At 42.8% G+C, this 23,556-nt stretch overlaps 1 protein-coding gene across 1 annotated transcript in view; it reads right to left on the reverse strand.

The window, feature by feature from the left end:
* Positions 1–23,556, reverse strand: part of upk3b (uroplakin 3b) — a 52,038-nt gene that overhangs the window by 9,795 nt on the left and 18,687 nt on the right. The window contains exons 2-3 of the mRNA XM_073052993.1: positions 6,506–6,698; positions 1,446–1,607 (exon numbers count right to left, since the gene is read on the reverse strand). Of these exons, the coding sequence (XP_072909094.1) occupies positions 1,446–1,607; positions 6,506–6,698 (355 nt within the window). The remainder of the gene's footprint in view (positions 1–1,445; positions 1,608–6,505; positions 6,699–23,556) is intronic.

Consider the following 23,556-nt stretch of genomic DNA (forward strand, 5'->3'; position numbering starts at 1 on the left):
CAATAAAAGCCAATATCTCGACTTCACGTCTCAGAGAGAGTTATTGATGGTGCATCATATACCCAATGACTTGGCCTCCACAGCCATCTGTGGCGATGAATTCCACAGATTCACCAACCTCTAAATAAATTCCTTCTCATCTCTGTTCCAAAGGGACATTCTTCTTTTTCTGAGGCTGTGCCCTTTTGTCTTAGACCACCCGACAAGAGGTAACATCCTCTCCGTGTCCACTCTATCTAGGCCTTTCAATACTTAGTAGATTTCAATAAGATCTCGCCACCCTACCCCCATTCTTCTAAACTCCAGCAAGTACAGGCCCAGAGCCATCAAATGCTCCTCATATGTTAGCCTTTTCATTCCCAGGATCATTCTCCTAAACGTCATCTGGACCTCTACAATGCCAGCAATCCCTTCTTAAATATGAGGCCCAAAATAGCTCGCAATTCTCCAAATGTGGTCTGACCAATACCTTATAAAGCCTCAGTATTACATCCTTGCTTTTATATTCTAGTCCTCTGGAAATGAGAGATGTACTCATTCTCTAGGAAAATAGATCATTGATGACATAAAAGAAATTTTGAAAATTTTACAATGGATTTGATCAGACAGACAAGTGTTTTCAAATATAGGGGAATCCATAAATATAAGTCGTCAATAAGAGTTCTGGAAGCACTTCTTTACCCTAGAGCTGGTTACATTGATTTGTTGAGGTGAATAGTATGGATGAGTTTAGAGGCAGGCTACAAGAGACGAAGGAACATTAGAAGATGCAGATAGTGTTTTAGATGAAGTAGACAATATGGTGTCATAAAAAAGTTAACTCAATTGAGCTGAATGCTATGAATTTTATGAAATTCTTGACCTAACTACAAATCTAAGTAGCACAGTTCTATAATGAGGTACAATGGACATGTTTTCTAATGGCAAAAATAATACTCAATCTGCAACAAAAATACAATTTCCCCACTGTCTGGTGAACACCAAAGTTAGCTTTAACACCAAACCAACTGTGCATCAAACTATTTTTCTTATACAAGCTGGAAAATTACATGGCTGTAATTCTCAGCTCTCACACGGATGCTGGCTGACTGTTGGATACACTGGAATCGTGCACTTTAATTTGTACAGCTGGTGACTGTACAGGGGGAAATAATTCAGGTTAAGCAATTCTTAAACATTCGGAGGGATAACTGCAAAATGACATTTCAGGAGAGGAATTTTGTGGAGTTGGACTGGGATTTTGGCATCCTTTGATTCTGTAAGAGTGAAGATTAAAGTGTGAATCAGAATCCGGGGAACACCTTTCCCATTATCTTGTGAAGCATGGATCCTTAAGTAACGATTACGAAGAATTTTCATCAGCTATAAATAAAATCTTACAACTTACCAGAATGTATAATCACTTCTAAAGAAAAAAATATAAGGCCTAACAACAAGATACTTACTTGTTATGTTATCGACAACCAACCAAACCTCACAGAAACTGCAGGAAGTTTCAACATTATCAAATATACAGAATGGTTGTTCAAATGTAGCTGTTGTCTGAGTGACTTTGCCTTCCACGGTAGCTTGCAATATTTCAGGGTCATACTCTAAAATCTCTGGAACTGAAATTTAAAAAGAAACTTATTTAATACTAGATATTCAGATGCATTCTATCAGGCCAAAAGTGGTCAGTGAGTTGTTTAGATTCAGTCCATCTAAACCAAATTAAAATTCCTAATGGCATATAATTTCAAAACATCTCAGCAAATGTATTTCCTAGTCAGTGCTACATTCAAATATACCCTTACAGTACATTCTCTTGAGAAATTTGCAGTTGGAAGGTTTCAAGGTAACTTATTGTAGCAGTGGAAACAGATTTGATTACCCATTTTTCCAAACTAACCCCACGACATTCCCACCTAGCACATATTTTCCTGTTTCCCTTTTGCTTCTCCCTTCCGCTCCTGATGCAGGTCACTCTTGGATAATGAATGGGTTCTGTTTTTAAAGATATTCATAAGTGGATGTTGTCCATAGATCAATATAGTAACCATAACTCTATAGCATTGTAATAATAATTGGCTTCAAACGTACATAAGACAGATAAGAAAGAAGAGTAACCAAACCTGGAAAGAGAGAGGAAATTAATTCTCATATTCACAGGAACAAATGCATGTACCTACGTACAGCATCAATGTTTCCACAGTTCTAAGTTCTAGAATAAAGACACTTACAAACACCAAACCAGACAAACTAGTCAGTTGATAACACTAAAGTAATCACATACAAAGCAGTTGATATTAATAAGGAAATTGAAAAGGAGAAGTTGATGGATCTACAAGCCAATAAATATCCTGCAATGGAAGTCCTTAAAATTTTACAAGCTCTAAAAGATATGCAAGGATAATATTTTTATTGGTTGGTGATTTCCAAAATTCCTCAGATCCTGGAACTAGTGGATTGAAATGTAACACTAATTAGGAAAAGGAGACATAGATCTAAAAGTCGATTAACTTCATTGGAAAATTGCTGAAATGTATTATAAAGGGCACTGCAAAGCAATAATATGACAGATTGTGCTGTAGTCAGTTCACATCCTGCACACACCCTTCACGTGAGCCTCATGGTTCATTTAACATTTACAACTGCGGGTTTTCTAAAACTCTCCTGGAATTTCTGCCCTGACCTTCCCACAAAGGTGATGGTACTGGGAACAGCAACTAAGAGATTTCACAGTGGTTGCATTAAAATCAAAGAATAACAAAATCTTTGGGTCAAGATGTTTCCAACTTCCAAGCAGCAGGAACCAAAGCCCCTCCCAGGGGCTTCTTAATGCCAATGGGAAGGTCTGCAACCTTTCAGCCCACATATTCAGCTAACCCCCTGAGTACTTTATCCATTATGATTAGGCAGAATCATAATGGTTTTATGAAAGAGAATTGAATTTTCTGAGGATGTAACCAGAAGTGTAGATAAAATAAAAGCAAAAGGTTAATGTGATATATTTGGATTTTCAAATGACATTTGATCAGAACCAGCTGTCAGAAGACCATAAGGCAGTCTTTTGGGGGGGTGGGGGGGTGGAAAGAGTGGGGTGACTTGGTTCCTGCAGCTTAGCGTTTGGAAGATGTTGCTACACAAAATGAAAGCTCAGAATGTGGGAAAACAAAGCACAAAAAAAGCAAATGTACGAATAAATGTGTCTTTTTGAGTTTAGTGGGCAGGGATGGTAAACGATCAGTGCTGTGTCCTCAGCTATTTAAAATGTATGATCTTGAATGTTTGTGGACATTACCTTCAAACTGCTTGGCAGCTTTGTCAGATGATTCAGCCTAGGGGTCTGGATTAATCCACTTTCTGTGGGATTTAGCCAAAGAATGCCCTGGATTGCCAGACAGATTGGAGCCAGCTATGGAGTCATTTTGCCACAGAAGCCTCACTCAGGGGATCAGAGAAGGCTTGCTAAGCAGAAGGGAGGTGACCATGGAAGGCTCATTGAAATTCCTAATTACTACAGGGGTGGCTTCGGCAACATAAAATGGAAACAAATTCTTGTACAATAATGCATGTAGAGCAGGAATCCTTAGCTCTTCTACAAGGCTGCAGAACCTTTCACAGCTGCCAAAGAAATTGGTTCACTTCCCTTGCTCAGCTCTCCCAACACAGCCCTTCCTCAGTTCAATATTGAGTTATATGACCATTTGGATTATATGACAATTCCTGAATGGGGTTTGGACTCAAGGCTTAAAAGAAGAGGCCTTACCAATTTGTCATCCTTGATTCAGCAGCAGATAGCCGAGTGCGGAGCACATTCTCTCAGTGACCATGTTATTTGGTCCCTCCTGTACCTAATAAGGTGTTTGCTCATGGTCTTCTGCTGCTGCTGGAGAACATCCACTTCAAGGTTCGATGTGTTACAAATTCAGATATTCTCTTCTGCACACACACACTTATAATGTGTGTTTATTGAGTTGCTGTCACCTTCCTGCTAGCTCGAGCCATTTTTCTCTGATCCGTCTCATTTACAAGGCATTTTCACCCACAGAATTGCCATTCAGTGGATTTTTAAAAAATTGTTTTTTGCACCATTCTCTATAAACGCTAGAGACTGTTGCGTGTGAAAATCCCAGGAGATCAGAAATTCCTGAGATACTCAAACCTCCCCCATCTGGCACTAACAATCATTCCACGGTCAATGTCACATTTTCGTCTGAACAATAACTGAACCTCTTGACCTGTAGTTGATGCATTGAGTAGCTGTAACATGATTGGCCGATCAGATATTTGCATTAACGAGCTGTTGTACAGGTGAAGAAGGTGGCCATGGTGCACCTGCTCTGGAGGTGAGATCACTCATAGATGATACCAACCCAAAGCTCCATTACTCTCTCCGGTGAAAGCCACTTTGATAAAGAGCAGAGGGATTATCTGATCAACGCTTATCCCATAACCAGATGGGCTGAAACAAATTGTCTGCTCATTAATCTCTACTGTTTATGGGGCCCGCAATAGCTCTTTGAGATGTCTTATAGCTGTGAAAGGCACAATACAATAAATCCACACATGGAGAAAAGGGAAAATGGGAAACCATAGATAAGGAAGAAATATCGGGTAATTGTCTGCCATTGTTTCTACAGCAAGATTGGCTGTGGAGTTCATCAGAGCTGTGGTTACCAAAATCTGTACTATAACAACTGTAGTACATTTTTTATCATGCGCAAGTTCAATAAGGGAAATATACATGTATGGTTTGTCTGGTTTTGGTCAACCATAAACAATTGGCTATCTACATAGGCCCTATGGTTAAATTCCTAGTTGATAGACGTGGACTATCTCCCAATTTCATAAAAATTTAGACTTCAATTAGTTAGTAAATTCTGCAGCTGCAAATACTGCCAGATGTGCTAAGGAATGATAACTGTGTCACCTGTTGCCTCTGACCACAAGTACTCAGCTCACACAAGCTGCAGAACAGTTCTGAGGGGTCTGTCAACATGGCCGTTCTCCTTTAATTCACAGCTTTCTCCCACGATCGGGTAAGAGTTAGCACTGAAAGATCCAGAGTCACGAAGGTAACTGCCTTGACGGTCGCTCCGACACATTTATCCAAGGGATTTCACAACTGCCCGTCACATTTCAAACTCTCCCCTGAATGATTCAGGAGTTTAGACTTCTACTACCTCGCCCAAAATCCACTCCCAATACTAATCACACTTTACAGAGTTACAATCCTAAGCCATGAGTTTGTTTGCTGCCCCCCACCACCATCCCATCAATCCTGTTGCGAAATGAACTTGACTTTGAATCCCAACATTCTTCCTTTATAGTCATGGTTTCAGTTGAAATACTGCTCTGATTTCACCTCTTCTGCTGCAGAACCTCACACAATACCATCAGGTTAACCCTCATTCACTCTCCATCAACCATGGTATTCCATTTTCCCCTCACCTAATGTTCAAAGTAAAGTTTGTACCCAGAGTGCATATACGACATTACATACAACCCTGAGATTCTTTTTCCTGTGGGCGTACTCTGCAAATCTATAGGTTAGTTAACTCTAACAGATCAATGAAAGATCAAGTAGAGTGCAGAAGAGGCACCAAGTCAACTGTGAACAATTGGCCACTTTCTTCACCTGTACTGTGAGGAAGTGGAACATGAGGTCTGGCACAGTGGAATCTAGGAAGCTAACTTGTTTGGAGTCAATAGAAGATGTTCTTAGGCTGAGTTAATAATATTTGATATCAGAGAACTATAATTCCTCAAATAAAGAGAGAAAACGTAGACTGGGAGCTCTTTCACCTCTCCACAGATGCTGCTGAGAGTTTCTGGCATTTTATATTTTATCTCAACAATTTCTGTTTCATATTGTCTCTGCGATTCCTCGCACCAGTACTGTCGTCAGCCACCGGAAAGTTCTTTGCATCGAACTGATGTGCCGGCCGGCCGGTCAGGGAGAGTAACCTATGAAGCTGGAGCAGCCTCTATTTTGCACTGATCGTTGCAAGTCAAGTCTGCAGCTGACCACACCTGCCTCCAATTCACCCAGAAAGGCATTTACGCTTAAAGTCATGGGGAGTAGAAACTTTATTTCTATACTAAAGTTGCAAACATAAATATGCCCTTACACAGCACCGCAGCTAAACCCTGCTGGCTAACATCGCCAAAATGTAACAAATATATCAAAAATATCACAAGTACATGAGTGGACACGGACCAATCTGGAAACGTCAACCCCGCACTTCCCCTTGCACCTGCACCGGCAAGGTGGAAACTTCAGATTTGAGACATTTAAAAAATCCCTGAAAACAATTTGCCAACTTCTACAACTTTCTGGAAAAGCTCCCTCCTTTAGTTATCAGCAGAAATCCACACTACAATTACAACAATCTAGGAACCAGTGCAAAACGGAATTTCCCAAGTATTTTTCATTTCTGTCAGCGTACTGGGTGGCCAAGCCTGGCCATACATTGGAAACTTAAAATGGAATCGCTTTAAGAGAGAAAAACAGTTTGTTTACCTCCATATCCAGCGCCACACAGAGCACAGAGAAACACCAAGTATGTAAGCGACTTCATCATTGGCTGAGTCCTTGCCTGGATGCGGTGCTGGCTGGGCTCACTGCTGCTCGGGGAATCCTTTCTGCCCCTGTGAGGTTTGAACAGATTCTTTTCACTCTGGAAATTGTGGCCGAACGAGTTTGAGGGTGGAGTCTTCCGAAAGGTGTGGTTTAACAATTAACCCAAACAAAAGCCATACCTACGTCAGTCCGGACTCGAGCAACACAAAGTGAAGGGTTTGATGTCTTATTTATGGTGCGCCGTATCTATGGCTTCACGCTATTGTAATCGATATTTATCAGTTATCTTTAAAAGTTGATTGAATCATGTCTGCCCTTAGCCAGAAGCAAAATGCAACCAAAGATGTTGAAAACCTGGAGTAGGAAGTGCAGAAAGTGTTAACCAGCTATCCTCCACAGCCGCTGCCTACTCCGCTCCTTCCAGTAGTTGTTTTTTCATTTGTAGGGTGCTCCCTGGTCGGTAGCCACATAAAGACCTAACTGTATTGAATACATAAGGCACAATCTGGCTGCCATCTTTCTTCAAGGACAGGGTGGAGAGATTGGGAACCTACCAGGCTGGTTGGTCTACTTGCTAGTTTCAATCTATCACACTACCAGTATGGCCATCCTTTCAAAATGAAAGGGGCATTTTCAACTGATTGGGGTAGTCATCAATTCATATAAAATGGGGCAATCTTACATGTCCGTCCCTATTAATCTCATCTTCCAACACTAAGCCAAAAGCAATCAATGCCTGAGCAAATCACATGCTCATACACGCACCTCTTCAATGCTGTCAGTGACTCTGTTTCCATTACTGTCCCTAGCAATAGACTCCAGGTACACACTGAGAAAGGTCCCAGTCAGATTCCCTCTTCCGTTTTACCCTCAGTCTATGTCCTCTACCTTTCTTTTCCTCTGATAAGGGCGAAAGCTTCCTGCATCTACCCCAGCTACATCCCTCATAGTACATAGTTCAGCCAAGCCCCCTGTTAACCTCCCTCACTCCATGGAGAACAGACCTAGCTTAATCAGTATTTCCTCATAACTAAAATGCTCCGTCTTGGTGGATCTCCTTTTCTCCTTCTGCAGTGCTGTTACATTGTTGCTGGTTTACACAGAACATAGAATAGCGATCAGAGCTATGTCCAGTCCTCCAGCAGAGATGTGTCCAGTGTTTCATAACCTCGCTGCTCTTGTATTTGATGCTCAATCTAATGAAGGTCAGGATCCCATATACCCTCCCATCCGGTACACTCATGCATCCTGATGAAGGGTCTTGGCCCAAAATGTCGACTGTACTCTTTTCCATAGATGCTGCCTGGCCGGCTGAGCTCCTCCAGTATTTTGTGTGTGTTGCTTTGATTTCCAACATCAGCAGGTTTTCTCCTGCTTGTGAGGGAGCTTCAGGCCGTCGGGTTGGAAGAGACCAAGTAGGGCAGGGTGGTCCCCAGCTCCCGATTCACTCTCTCAGTCTGCCCATTAAATTGGGGGTGAAAATCTGACAAGAGGCTGGCCGTGGCTCCCGAGAAAGAACAGAACGCCTTTCAGAAACAGGATGTGATCTAAGGTACTCGATCAGACACAGTGTCCTGAGGGAATCAGTGCAGCCTGAACACATCCTAAACCATGAGGGTGGCAGTTTCATGGCTGCCGGGAGTTTGGGGAGAGCAGTGAAGTGGGCTACTTTAGAGATCCAGTCTATATCTATCAGATTGGTATAGTGTTCCCAACTGATGGAGGCAGACCAATGATAAAATCCACTGAGATGTAGGACCAGGGATGTTGACATAATGTCAGACCAGCCGGGTGTTGACATAATGTCTTGTTCTGGGAACAAGTGGGACAGGCAGAGATAAAGTTGTTGACTTCTTGGGACATAGACACCACCAAAATAGAGACAGCTTTTTAGAGCAGTTTGTGTTGAGCCTACTAGGGGATCAGCTATACTGGATTGGGTGTTACGTAATGAACCGGAGGTGATGAGGGAGCTTAAAGTAAAAGGACCCTTAGGAACCAGTGATCACAATATGATTGTGTTCAACTTGAAATTTGATAGGGAGAAAGTAAAGTCTGACGTAGCAGTATTTCAGTGGAGTAAAGGAAATTCCAGTGGTATGAGAGAGGAGTTGGCCAAAGTAAATTGGAAGGAGCTGCTGGCAGGGATGTCAGCAGAGCAGCAATGACGTGTGTTTCTGGGAAAAATGAGGAAGGTGCAGGGCCTGTGTATTCCAAAAATGAAGAAATACTCAAATGGTAGAATAGTACAACCATGGCTGACAACGGAAGTCAAAGTAAAAGCAAAAGAAAGGGCATTCAACAAAGCAAAAAATAGTGGGCAGGTAGAGGATTGGCAAGTTTTTAAAAAACCTACAGAGAGCAACTAAAAAAATCATTAGAAGGGAAAAGATGAAATATGAAAGCAAGCTAGCAAATAATATCAAAGTGGATAGTATGTTTTATCAAGTATGTTAAAAATAAAAGAGAGATGAGAGTGGATATAGGACCGCTAGAAAATGAGGCAAGAGAAATAATAATGGGGGACAAGGAGATGGCTGATGAACTAAATGAGTATTTTGCATTGGTCTTCACTGTGAAGACACTAGCAGTGTGCCTGATGATGTAGTGTGTGAAGGAAGAGAAGTGGATTCAATTACTGTTACAAGAGAGAAGGGGCTCAAAAAGCCGGAGAACCTAAAGGTACGTAAGTCACCCGGACCAGAGGAACAGCACCCTAGGGTTCTGAAAGAGGTAGTGTTAGAGATTGTGGTGGCATTAGAAATGATCTTTCAAAACTCATTGGACTCTGGCATGGTGCCAGAGGACTGGAACATTGCAAATGTCACTCCACTCTTTAAGAAAGGAGGGAGGCAGCAGAAAGGAAATTATAGACCAATTAGCCTGATCTCAGTGGTTGGGAAAATGTTAGAGTCAATTGTTCAGGATGAGGTGATGGAGTATTTGGTGACACGGGACAAGATAGTGCAAAGTCAGCAGGGAAAATCCTGCCTGACGAACCTGTTGGAATTCTTTGAGGAGATCACAAGTAGGATAGATAAAGGAGATGCAGTGGATATTGTATATTTGGACTTTCAGAAGGCCTTTGACAAGGTGCCACACATAGGCTGCTTACCAAGTTCAGAGCCCATGGTATTACAGGAAAGTTAATAACATGGTTAGAACGTTGGCCGATGGTAGGAGGCAGCGAGTGGGAATAAAAGGAACCTTTTTTGGTTGGCTGCCAGTGACTAGTTGTGGTCAGCAGGGGTCGGTTTTGGGACATTTCTTTTTATGCTGTATATAAATGATGGAATGGATGGCTTTGTTGCCAAGTTTGTAGATGATGCAAAGATTGGTGGGGGGCAGGTAGTGTTGAGGAAACAGGTAGGCTGTAGAAGGACTTAAACAGATTAGAAGAACGGGCAAGAAAGTGGCAAATGAAATACAATGTTGGAAAATACATGGTCATGCACTTTGGTAGTAGAAATAAATGTGTGGACTATTTTCTAAACGGGAACAAAATCCAGGAATCTGAGATGCAGAGGGACCTGGGAGACCTTGCGCAGAACATCCTGAAGTTTAACTTGCAGGTTGTGTCGCTGGTGAGGAAGGCAAATGCCATGTTAGCATTTATTTCAAGAGGTCTAGAATACAAGAGCAGGGATGTGATGCTGAGGCTTTATAAGAAACTGGTGAGGCCTCACCTTGAGTATTGTGAACAGTTTTTGGCCCCTCATCTTAGAAAAGATGTGCTGGCATTGGAGAGGGTCCAGAGGAGGTTCACAAGGATGATTCCAGGAATGAAAAGGTTATCATACAAGGAACATTTGATGGCTCTGGGTCTGTATTCACTGGAATTCAGAAGGATGAGGGGGAATCTCATTGAAACCTTTCGAATGTTGTTTGGCCTAGATGGAGTAGATTTGGATAGGACGTTTGCCAGGATGGGAGAGTCCAGGACAAGAGGGCACAGCCTTAGGATAGAAGGGTGCCCTTTCAAAACAGAGATGTGGAGAAATTTCTCTAGGCAAAGGGTGGTGAATTTGTGGACTTTGTTGCCACATGTAGCTGTGGAGGCCGGGTCACTGGGTGTATTAAGGCAGAGTTTGCTAGGTTCTTGATTGGACATGGCATTAAAAGTTACAAGGAGAAGGCCGGGAACTGGGGTTGAGGAGGAGATAGAAAAAAGGATCAGCCATGATTAAATGGTGGAGCAGACTCAATGGGCCAGATGGCCTAATTCTGCTCCTATGTCTTATGGTCTATGGTCTAAAATTATCTCTCTACAAATTCCAAGGTCTGTTGAATTCTCTGGATGGCCTACCAGATGGGAAGGGTGACCCCACTCCAACACTCTGGTGCACACAATGGCAGGGACAAACAACTGGTTGGGAGGTCCCCCACCAAGGCCTGGATCTGATTATTGGGCACCCCTCATCTTTGCTTCTACTCTCCTTATCACCGGAACAGATATGCACAAGTGATGAAGGATGGGTTCTGGATTGGCATTGTCCTTAGGTATGTCAGGCTGGTTGGAGAGAGCATTGGCCATGGTATTCTTGCTGCCAGGATGGTAATTACTTAAATTACACCCTGTTAGACCACTGGCATTAGGGCAGCAATGAAAGCCATCCAACTCTGTCATACACAGCAATGAAAGGATTCTTCATTGCTGTTTCCGTAACAATATTTTTTGACCAATCAGAGTTGTTAGCCCTGAGCTGAACCCTAGAACCTGGAGGACCAGTGGACCACTCTTAGTCTGATCTCTATCCTTTGATCTGTTTGACATGGGTGACCTTACCAGGAGCCAAAAAACAAGGCCCTGACTCCAGCCAACATAGCTCTCCGAGTCATTGAGATACGCAAGCCTCCAAGCCCTATGGCAAGTTTGTAGTCATATTGGAGGGCCAGGATGGTAGGTGAGGGTGGAATTAAATTGAGCGAAGAAGAGAGCCCGAAGGACTTGAAGGGAGTTGAGTCACTTGGCATCCTGAATGTAGGAGATGTTCTTGTGTTCTGTCCATACTAGAAAAGTGTTCTCTGCCCCATCCAGCCCCATCATTGCTATGCCTCCAGGACCTTCTTGTCTGCCAGACGTTCTCAGTTCCCAACATCATAGTTACACTCTACAGTCGTCAAGCGATGGGACAGAAAAGCACAGAGCTGTAGATGATTATCTACAGAAGAACACTGGGAGACTACAGTTCAAAAGCCAACATCTGAGGCATCAACGTCGACGATGAGTGGATTTTGTCTCCCTGTTCCACTGCAACTCATTCCACTGACTGAAGTTCTGTCCTATCATCTGCCTGTCCTTCCTGACAGTCTCACTACATACTATCTCTGCCTACATGCCAACTGCCCCATCCACAGTCCCTGTTTCCCATCCCCCTGAAAAATTAGTTTAAATTCTCCCCAACAGTTCCAGCAAGCTTGTCCACTAGGATATTCGTTCCCTTGGGTTGAGTTGTAACCTGTCTCTTTTGTACAGATCATACCTCCCCCAGAAGAGATGCCAAAGATACAGAAACCTGAAACCTTGTCCCTTGCACTAGTTCCTCAACCATGCATCCATCTGCAAAATCATACTTCTCTTACCCCCACTAGTGTGTGGTACAGGTAGCAATCCAGAGACTAACACTTGGGAGGTCCTGCTTTTCAGCTTTTTACACAGCTCCCTACATTCCCTCTTCAGGACTTCCTCCCTTTTCCTACCTATATCATTGGTGCCAACATGTACCAAAACTTCTGGCTTCTCACCATCCCCCTTTAGAATGCTGTGGACCCAATCCAAGATGTCCCTGACCCTGGCACCAGGGAGGCAACATGCCATTCAGGTGGCTCCACATCCACAGAATCTTGCGTCTGCTCCTGAAATTCCCTGTCACTGCAGTCCTCTTCTCCCTTTCCTTTCGAGCCACAATATCAGTGCCAGAGCCCTGATTGCTGCAGCTTCCTCTCACGTTTATCTCTCTTGTGTTATAACTTAAAAACATTCAAATTGATTCAAAGGAAGACACGGGCATCTGAAATGTGGGTTTAACTTTGTGTTTACTTTAAGCAAGGTGCACACAAATTGCGTGGTAGCGTGAATGACATAAGCGATTCACATATTTATACAGACAACACATAGTGAATTATTTAAATGAACCAGAATCCTTAATCAACCTATGTGTGTATGTGTATATACACACACACACACACACACACACACACACATAAAATTAGTTAAATATTATTGAAATATTAAACAGACAACATTCCTCCCTGCTTTGCTATAAACTCCAACTCAATAGAGAATGCATCTCAGCTATATACACAGTATACTATATAATACAACTACTTAACAGACATCCACAGCATAGTAAATTTAAAATTGTCTCATTCTTTTGGGACAACATCTTTCTTTGTGAGGGGGGTGTTCACTCTGTTTGGCAGGTGAGATTTGAGGCTATGACACTGTCTAGGTTCTGGAGCCTCCTTCATAGTGGTTCTACTAGTTGACTCTGAGACTGCAGGAAATGATTCTGATAGCAGTAGCCAACTTTCTTCTTAACAATTGACTCTGCTCTCCTCAACTGATCCATATGTCATCTCCACTGTGCAGGAGAGTGGTCCAGTTCTGTCCTTAATCTTTCCGAGTACCCACTTTTAGATAGATAGATAGATAGATAGATACTTTATTCATCCCCATGGGGAAATTCAACTTTTTTTCCAATGTCCCATACACTTGTTGTAGCAAAACTAATTACATACAATACTTAACTCAGTAAAAAAATATGATATGCATCTAAATCACTATCTCAAAAAGCATTAATAATAGCTTTTAAAAAGTTCTTAAGTCCTGGCGGTAGAATTGTAAAGCCTAATGGCATTGGGGAGTATTGACCTCTTCATCCTGTCTGAGGAGCATTGCATCGATAGTAACCTGTCGCTTTTTGTCACCTCTGTAGTCCCTCGCCAGGACTGCTTGTCCAGGAGTGAAAGGAGACTTCTTAATTGATGAGCCTTCAATTTGTCTCCTTTGCCAGCAGACAAAGCTTTGAGCCAATGCTTCCATTCTAACCACACCTAGATGATTGGTATGTAGCTCCTCCAACATTTAGCTCTCAGCTTGGAGGGTACAACAACACTCAATCCCCATATAATGCAGCCTCCATCAAGGATAGGTGCTAGTGAAAATGCACTGACTGGAGTTTATGCTGCACATTTCAGCCATTTTGTGTGGCCATTTAGAACTGAGACAGTGTGGGGTCTTTTCTGCTTTCCCTTTGGATCATCTCTATTATAATAGAGAGATTTTCGATTTGTGTTAGGGAGAATATGTTAAGAAGGGTGACTTTTGAGTAAATTTTTATGTTATTTCCTTTATCCAAGGGTAAACGGGGCAATCCATCAGCATTTCCACGATTAGTCGTCCTCTTGAATTCGATCTCGTAATCACGTCTCGCAAGAAACTGAGCCCACCTCTGCATTCATGCTACTGTTGTTAGTGGAACATCCTTCTGCGGATTGAAAATAGACACTAGAGGTTGATGATCAGTAATGATCATCAGTAATCAGAAATCAGTAACTCTCTCCCATACAAGTACTGGTTGAAACACTTTACACCCCAAACCAGACTTAAATCCTCTCTGTCAATCTGTGCATCATTTTTCTCTGCAGCGGTAAGGGAACATGATGCAAAGGCTTTGAGACAATCACTTCCATCACTCATAACATGTGACATGACAGCACATACTATAAGGCAAAGAGTCACAGGCAAGGTTCTCTGGTCAATGTGAATCAAAATGTGTGAGTACAGTGTCTGGCATCACCATTTCCTTTATCTTTTTGAAAGCCACCCCATACTATTTTGTCCATTGCCATTTCTTCCCAATCTGCAATAATGAGTTCAAGGGGTTAAGCATAGTAGCCAGGTTTGGCAGGAACCTGTTATAGTAATTGACAAATCCTAAAAAGGACCACAACTGTGACACATGCTTTGGCTTTGGGCTATTCACCACTGCTTGAATTTTCTCAGCACACCTGTGTAATCCTTGTGCATGTCACAACTATAATTCCCACAGGAGTTATCGTTTCTCCAGTATAAGTTCTTAGTTGAATATCTGCAGGCTTCAGTTTAGTATCTTTGAAATGCCAAATCAGTGTCCAATTCCATTTTAATTAATTTGCCGTACACGTCTGGTGTCAGCCATATTGCTTTTCTGTTGTTAGTTCTCACTTTGGAAAACTCAAGCCTACCCAGTCCTGTGTCTCTCTCATCATGATCAGGTTTTTCATCAACAATGTGCAGATGAGTACACTTTTTGAAACTGCAACTTGACTTTTCAATTTTCTTACTTCCCTGAACAGTCCATTTATTGTTGTCTGCCTGATAAGCTCTTTGTGTGTGTCCTACTTTGGTGCATTTTCTGTGAGTTTCACCGTTTAACCCTCATTAGACGGTGTATGTGAGCCCCTGCCACAACAGTAACAGAATTTGTTCAGCCAGGCCACTTTCTGTTTAGATGTCACCATTTTGTTCATGCTCACTTTCATTCCTGACTGCAACTCAACTGGGTCTCTGACTACAGTTTCCATTGAAATAGCAATTTCAACTGCTCTTTTAAATGTGAGCTGTGCTTCAGTGAGGAGCTATTTTTAAATGATTTCTTATGATATTCCACAAAGTAAATGATCTCTTAGTGTATTATTAAGCCCATTACAGAACTGACAATACTCAGACAATCTCTTCAATTCAGCAAAGTACTCAGAACTGGGCTCCCCTTCTTTTTGATTTCACTTATGAAACCTAAAGCACTCTGCAATCAACAATGGCTTTGGTTCCCAATGTTTCTGCATTACTTTTTCAATACAGCAAAGCTCATTTCTGCTGGTTTGGTTGGAAACTTTGAAGCAAACTCTGTGCCTTTAGACCCAACGAACTTGGCAAAATTGGTAATTGTTTTGCATTTGCTATCTTATTTGCTTAAAAATGCTGTTGAATCCCAACACTGCCTGTAAAGAGTTTGTACACTTTTCCCATGACCACATGGGTTTCCTCCAGGTGACCCAGTTTCCTCCCACATTCCAAAGACGTACCAGTTGGTAGGTTAAATGGACATTGCTAAAGTATTCACCTGTGAAGATGTTAACAAAATGACAGTAAGTGTAGAGAAAAATAAAGTTGTTTTAAGTGACTTAGAGATCTTAGAAAGTGAACTCCTGCTTCAGCTGAAGGTTAATAAATCTCCAGGGCCAGACAACAATATAATCCAAGGGTACTTACAGAGGTCTGTGATTATAGATACAAACCCCTAACATGTATTTTTCAAAAGTCAGTAATGACTGGTGAAATTCATAAGCAGTAGAAATAGGCTAACATTGTCCCGGTATATAAGAAGGGTGACCTTGGTAATTATGGACCAGTAAGCTTAACGTGTATCGTAGGTAAGATAATGAAAACATTAATAAAGAATGAAATAGAAAAGCAGCTGATAAGAACAGGCATGTTAGCAGTATTCCTGTATGGGTTCAGAAAGGGGTAATCTTGTTTTAACAATATGCTGGAGTTCTATGAAGAGGCCACTAGAATTTATGATGACAATAGAGTGGTTGATACCATTTACTTGGACTTTCAGAAGGCTTTTAACAAGGTACCCCACAAGGGGCTAATAATCAAATTAGAGGAGGTAGGGATTCAGGGTAAAGTGTGTGAATGGATGCAGAACTGGCATAGAAACAGAAAACAATGATTTATGGTGACAGAATCATTTTCACACCTAGAAGATGTTAAAAATGAGGTTCTGCAGGGATCAGTTTTGGAGCCACTGCTGTTTCTAATTTACATTAATGATTTGGATAAGCACATAACAAATAAACTAGTAAAATTTGCAGATGATACCAAATTAGGGGATGGTTTATAACATTCAGGCAGCAGAATCAATACAGTTAGATCTAAACAAAATCTAAATGTGGGCAGATCAATGGCAGATGAAATTTAATGTAAGTAAATGTAAAGTATTACAAATAGGAAGTAGAGATATTAAATATAAGTATACAATGGGAGATCTTGAGTTAGAAAGTGCACTGTTTAAGAAGGTATTTGGGTGTCTTGATAGACTCATCACTACCAACATCTAGACAATGTATAGAAGCGATTATGAAGGCCAATAGAATGTTGGGCTATATAATGCACTCAGTGAAGTTCGTCTAAAGGTGTTCTCCTTAAGCTGTATAATGCGCTTGTGAGGCCACACCTTGAGTACTGTGTACGATTTTGATTTCCATATTTTGTGAGGGATGTAAAGGCACTGGGGAGAGTTCAGAGAAGACTGATGAGACTCATTCCAGGTCTGCAGGGTATGAGCTATGAAGGAAGATTGAAGGAATTAAATCTTTTTAACCTAAGTAGATGAAGATAAGAGGAGGCAGAAAGTCTCCCAAAATCATTAAGGGTACAAGTAAGGTGGATGCCAGCTGCAACTTCAGAATTAATCCATCATCAAGGACACAGGGCCAGAGGTGGAGACTGGTTAAGGGGAGATTTCAGACTAACATCAGGAAGCAATTCTTTACACAGCGAGTTGCAGACACATGGAATAAACTACCTAGTTGTGTAGCTGAGAGCACCTTAGAGACTTTCAAACCTAAACTTGAACAGCTATGAACAGGAATTTGACGAGCTTTCTAATGTTCTAATTGTAAATTGTCCCATGATTTGGCTAGGGTAAAACTGGGGAGTTGCCGGGTGGCATGTCTCGAAGGGCTGATTCCGCACTGTATCCCAATCAATCAATAATCCAATTATCTGTTGTGTAATCAAATGTGCCAATCTTTCCACTGTAGCCAGCCATTTCTGCTTTTCTTAATGATTATTATCAGCTGGTACTCATTCTTTATGAACCCATGGATCCTTCCTTTCTTTTGATGAACCCTTTAATTCTTCCTTCTTTGGGCTCAGTTTTTAAAAATTTCGGTTGTGTCTTCCCTTCTGAAGAACATGTGCTGTGCTGTCCTTTCATAAACTCAACAATCTCTGCAGGTGCTGGGCTGCATTTTTTACTCATCATTGCTCTTGCTGATTTTTTTGTTGAGTTTGAACGTCTCACTGCGCTTCAACACGGTTTACTATAAGTGAGGCGTGCATGTATCATGTGATAGTGTGATGACAAATGCTATCCTCATGTTTATACATATAACTTGTAATGAATTATTTAAATGAACAAGAATGCTTAATCAACCAATATAGAAACAAAATTACTCAAATAATTATTGAAATATTAAATACACAACATTCCCCCCCCCCCCAGCAGAATCCAAAGCTGTACACTTAGTACTGAGGAAACAGCCTATTTCCTTCCCCTCTCCTGACAGTCACCCAGATACCTGTTTCCTGCAACTTAGGGGGTGACATCCACTCGGTAGCTCCTATCTATCACCTCCTCAGTCTCCCAAAGGAGCCGACAGTCATCAAGGTGCAGCTCTGGTTCCTTAACCCGCTTTCCGAGAAGCTGCTGCTCGGTGCACCTGGTACAGATGTGGTTATCCGGGAGGCTGAAGGTCTCCCTAAGTTCCCCATCTCACACAAAGTGCATGACACCACCCCAAAGCCATTCTCACTGCACCATCAAAGTACTAAAATAGGAGGAATGAAGAAGAAGACGAATGCCCAGAAGTGCCCTGCAGAGCCACCGTAAAGGCAGCAGCCTGTTCTTCTGCACTGATCTCATTCCTCCTGAGACTGGTGCATGCCTCACACTTTCATGGGCTCCTCTGCAGACTGTGTACTGGGTGATGAGAGAAATGGTAAAGACAAGCAGTGATCTAAAGAGTCGGAAGCTCGGGGTAATCTCCCTCTGCACCACTCGATTGCTCGGTTGTTTATTCGAATGGCCAGATTTATCAGATTACCCAAGCTGCCCTGTTTATTCTGCACTGCAATCTCATGCTGGAACCCTGCGCTTAGCCCATGCTGGAAAGAAGTGATGAGGGATCTCTCGTTGCACCCCATCTCATTCTCAGGAGTATGGAACTTTACTGTGTAGTTTCTCTGTCACATGGGTGGTTGGCTTATCGGCCCGTCGAAAGCCGCCCCCACCTTGCGGGTCATTGATTGGCCCATTTAAAAGAGGCAACCACTCTTTCCCATTGGTTGGCCTGCGCACCACAGCACAAAATTTCCAGTTCCGGGCACCTCAGGGGTAGCACATGCAGGAGAGGCTTAGTCTCTCTCTTTACTTTGTCCTCAGGGCATCTTCACAGAACCATCAAGAAGGTACTGTACACTCCAGATGTGCACTTTTAGCTAAGTATCTCTTTGCTGAATATTTAGTTTCGTGATTTGTATAACTTGGGGGCAATGTTCCCTCTCAGAAGTGCGTGCCTGTGCATGCACACATCTTTTGCTATTAGCGCACAAAGGAATTTAAACTGTGCACGAAAGGTTGTCACCCTCTACCCTGTCAGCATGTTAAGTAATATTTCACGATCATACACAATCACATTTCCTTTTCTGGTTTCTGATGCAGGCAGTGTTGACAACGTGGAGTTTGCAATGACTTCAGAACTGGCGTATTTATTCTGTTTTTATTGAAGAAATTATTCATTCGCTCTGTCAAATCCTAAAGAAGCAAAGGGCGTGAACTGTTAGCTCATTTAAAGGGAGTGGCTTAATGAAACAGCAGAATCTGCTACACCGAAAGCTCATGAGGACAGGCATGTGCACGAGAAGCTGTATAATGCAGGAACTGGTGTTACCTGCGTGTATTGTCGCAATGCAAAAATTGCCGGAGAATTTGCTAGTGGGAAGAAGTGGGGTGATATTTGGAAACTTGACTTTTTAAAGCATCGTTTAGCAAGAAAATCATATATAGATGGTGTGCAAATGCTCTGGTGAGAAAATCCTTCATTACCTGCGACGGGGCTGCTATATAGGAGTGCAGATGAACGAGAACAAAAACGATCAAAGTTCTTATTGACAATGTTTTGCTAGCTGTTAAAATGAATACCCCTTCATTTAAAATTCAGTGTGCAAATGTTGTCACTGGGCAAAAAATTGCACAGCACAAAGTTTTTGTGCGGACCAGTCGTTACAAATTAGAGGGAGCATTGCTTGGGGGACTTAAGTGCTTGGTCAAATCTTTTACAGTGTGTAAATAAATGATTAAGTCAAGTGTTTTCTGTCTCACTCACCAAACCTGTGAACCTGCTTCCACGTTACATTTGGCACTGCGAGCAGGGGTTGGTGTCTGAGCAGAGAATGTATTTCTTTAGAAGGTTATCTAAGAGAGGACCCACCCCCCCCCCACCCTCCGTATGAGCAATGCTAAGTCCCAAGGTGGACCAATAAGTGTGTGGGGTTTGGAAGACTCGCCGACCTACTGATGGGTTACAGGATGTCAGACCACTTAGATTTTACCAGGGTTGAAACTGGACACCACATCATGCCCATACTTAAAGCATTGGGATCTCCCAGGAGAAGGGTTGGCACTTGAGCTGTTATGGTCATGAATACTGTACTTCATTTCTGATGAGTTAGGGAACATCACTCGCCTGGCTGATCACACCTGAGAGTTGGTGTATAAGATTAAGTGGGCGACCAGCTCATTGGCTGTTACACTCCAGGGTGGGGCTGGTGGACTACTGTAGTGCACCGGGGGGTGGTGAGGGTGACTGTTGTGTTGACAGTTCTGGGTATTGTACTTCTGTGTTTCATATGTGGGTTAGTAGGGAGTTCACGAGGGTCATACTAGTTTGAGGGTCAATTTGTGGCAGTGCCACGACTTTCGAGGGGTGATGTGTCACGTGGAGGTTGGCTTATTTGCTGATCAAAAGCCACTTCCAGTGTGTCGGTCATTGATTGGTCCATCTAAAAGTTACTGCTGCTCTTTCCCATTGGTTGCCATGCACACCACGGTATCACTCCCCGGTTCCGGGCACCTCAGGGGCACGTGTGGGAGGCTTGGTCTCTCTCTTTCCCCTGTCGCCAGGGCATACTTTAAAGATGATATGCTCCAGATGCGCACTTTTAGCTGAGTATCTGTTTGTTGAATATTTAGTTCTGTAGCTTGTGTAACTTGGGAGACTTAAATGTTTGGTTGAATCTTTTACGGTCTGTAAATAAATGATTAATATGCTTATTGGTAGTCAGTGTCTTCTGTCTCGTTCACCAAACCATGTTACACCCTCACTGTCCCTTTCCCCTGTCACAGATCCAGGGCAGCTTCCCGACCCCATATTAGAAGATCAAGCACTCTCTTGAACTCGACTACAAGTTTCTGGAAAGACTGGGCCGCAGGGGAACCTTGTTCTTGTAGAGCATTGAACAGGCTGAGTGGGGATCCGTCTGGGAGATTCACCACGTAAACCGGTTTACATGCACCTTAACCAAACTGACCTGGCTGGGTTTGGAAAGTCGGTTCACATGGGGTAATAAAGCTCCTGCAGTCGTCGGGGTCAGCGGAGTATCTGCCTGGTGGAGGTATGCTGCTGGGTTCAGGTCTGGAAGTTGCCAAGGGAATTGGGGCATTAGTGGCAGGGGCTGATGAGACTGCTGTAGGGAGGATATGGGATGTGCTGATGCTGGGAGTGGGACTGTCCCGGCAGAAGGCAACTGAATTGCTGCAGTGAGGGCAGTAATGGCTGCCACCAGATTCTGTCTGTCTGTTGTGAAGTTGTTGGCCCTTGTTCTCCCTGCTTGGGCAAGTCCTGCTGCACTCTGACTGCATGAGCCATTTCTGCCAACCCAGCCTCCACTGACCAACAAACTTCAGCTTGGACTGGGCTAGCCACTCTAAGAGTAGACGTCACATTGCATAAGTCACTTCTGCCAAAACAGTCTCCACTGACTTTAACTCCTCTCCTACCTGACCAATGAAATTCAGGGCTGAGGTCATCTGCTCTCTCTCTCTGCTGAGGCAGTTTGATGTCTGAGTCCTGCTGACACGATTTTCAGTGATGGCCCAAGTGCAGAGGGAGGGACGCAGAAAAGTTTACCGAGTTTTAGAACTGTACAGAGCAAGAGGAAGATAATAAACAGGGCTGCTAGCTAAAACTCTTAAACTGAAAACTAACACCGTCACTGCTGCTCAGAAGCAGTAACATAAAACTAAATTAATACTGATCCTTCACAACAACAATCTAAATTGTAATCTTCTTTCCTAGTGTGTGGACCAAGGTAAGCAGGGAGAGCTGCTGCCACCGTATGTTGGTCAAGGCTTGACAAGACTGAAACGAAGGAAAGGGAGTTAAATACAACGCCCGAGAAACGCTAATTGGCTGGAATGTAAATTCTCACGAGTGTGATTGCTGCTCCCTTTCAGCTGCCTGCCTGCGAGGGTGCCCAGACTCAACGGTAGAGTCCATGGTTGTGGCAAATCCTCTGCATATCTTAAGGCCAAAAGTGAGGGTGTTCACTAGGGAGAGGATAGATCCCCTTAAGGATCAATGTGATTGTTCATGTATGGAGCTATAGGAGATGTGGTAAGATCATAAAATAATAAATCTCATCTATGTTGAGCATGAAAAAGTTTGTGGAAGCTAGGGATTTCAGGGAAGGGAATAGTGATGTCTTCAAACATAAAAATCTCGTGTGGCACCTATTGTGTATATCTTCTACAAGAACAAAGTTGATGGAAATGTCCTAGTGTAGCTAACTGGAGGAAACATTAAACTAATGGAATGGAAGTCAAGATCAATAGAGCAAGTATTGTATGCAGGCTATGCTTCAGATTTGACCCTAGGTCACATTCCTCCTTAGAACACCCGGAGAATAAAGACGCATATGTAAGGCTCCTTTTCATTGACTACAGCTCTGCCTTTAATACCATCATTCCAAATAAACTGATTCCTAAGCTCTGGAACCTGGGTCTTAGCACTCAGATCTGCAGCTGGATCTTCAACTTCCTCACAGACAGAACCCAGGCTGTAAAAATAGGGGACAAGCTCTCCACTATAATCACTCTGAGCACCCGTGCCCCACAAGGCTGTGTACTCAGCCCCCTGCTGTACTCACTGTACACCCACGATTGTGTAGCCAAGATTCCATCGAACTCAATATATGTTTGCTGACAACACCACAATTGTAGGCCATATCTTGGGTAATGATGAGTCAGAGTACAGAGAGGAAATTAAGAACCTGGTGGCATGGTGCGAAGACAATAACCTATCCCTCAACGTCAGCAAGACGAAGGAATCGGGTGTTGACTTCAGAAGGAGTAACAGACTGCACTCCTACATCGGTGGTGCGCAGGTGGAACAGGTCAAAAGCTTTAAGTTCCTTGGGGTGAATATCACAAGTGACCTGACTTGGTCTAACCAAGCAGAGTCCACTGCCAAGAAGGCCCACCAGAACCTTTACTTCCTGAGAAAGCTGAAGAAATTTGGCCTGTCCCCTAAAACCCTCACTAATTTTTATAGGTGCACTGTAGAAAGCATTCTTCTAGGGTGCATCACAACCTGGTATGGAAGTTGTCCTGTCCAAGACCAGAAGAAGCTGCAGGAGATCGTGAACATAGCCCAGCACATCACACAAACTAATCTTCCATCTTTGGACTCACTTTACACAGTACGCTGTCGGAGCAGTGCTGCCAGGATAATCAAGGACACGACCCACCCAGCCAACACACTTTTTGTCCCTCTTCCCTCCGGGAGAAGGTTCAGGAGCTTGAAGATTCATACGGCCAGATTTGGGAACAGCTTCTTTCCAACTGTGATAAGACTGCTGAACAGATCCTGACCCAGATCTGGGCTGTACCTTCCAAATATCCGGACCTGACTTGCACTACCTTACTTTCCCTGTTCTATTTTCTAATTATGATTTATAATTAAAAATGTTATTATATTTACTTCGATTTGTACTCCAGGGAGCACGAAGCACAGAATCAAATATTGCTGTGATGATTGTACGCTCTAGTATCAATTGTTTGGTGACAATGAAGTAAAGTAAAGGTTGGTGAAGCACTGTCCACAGTTAAACAGAGTGGGCAAATTGAATAGAAAAAGGTGGCGATTACAATTATTTT

The sequence above is a fragment of the Hemitrygon akajei genome, chromosome 8, assembly GCF_048418815.1.
Source record: "Hemitrygon akajei chromosome 8, sHemAka1.3, whole genome shotgun sequence".
NCBI lineage: Eukaryota > Metazoa > Chordata > Chondrichthyes > Myliobatiformes > Dasyatidae > Hemitrygon > Hemitrygon akajei.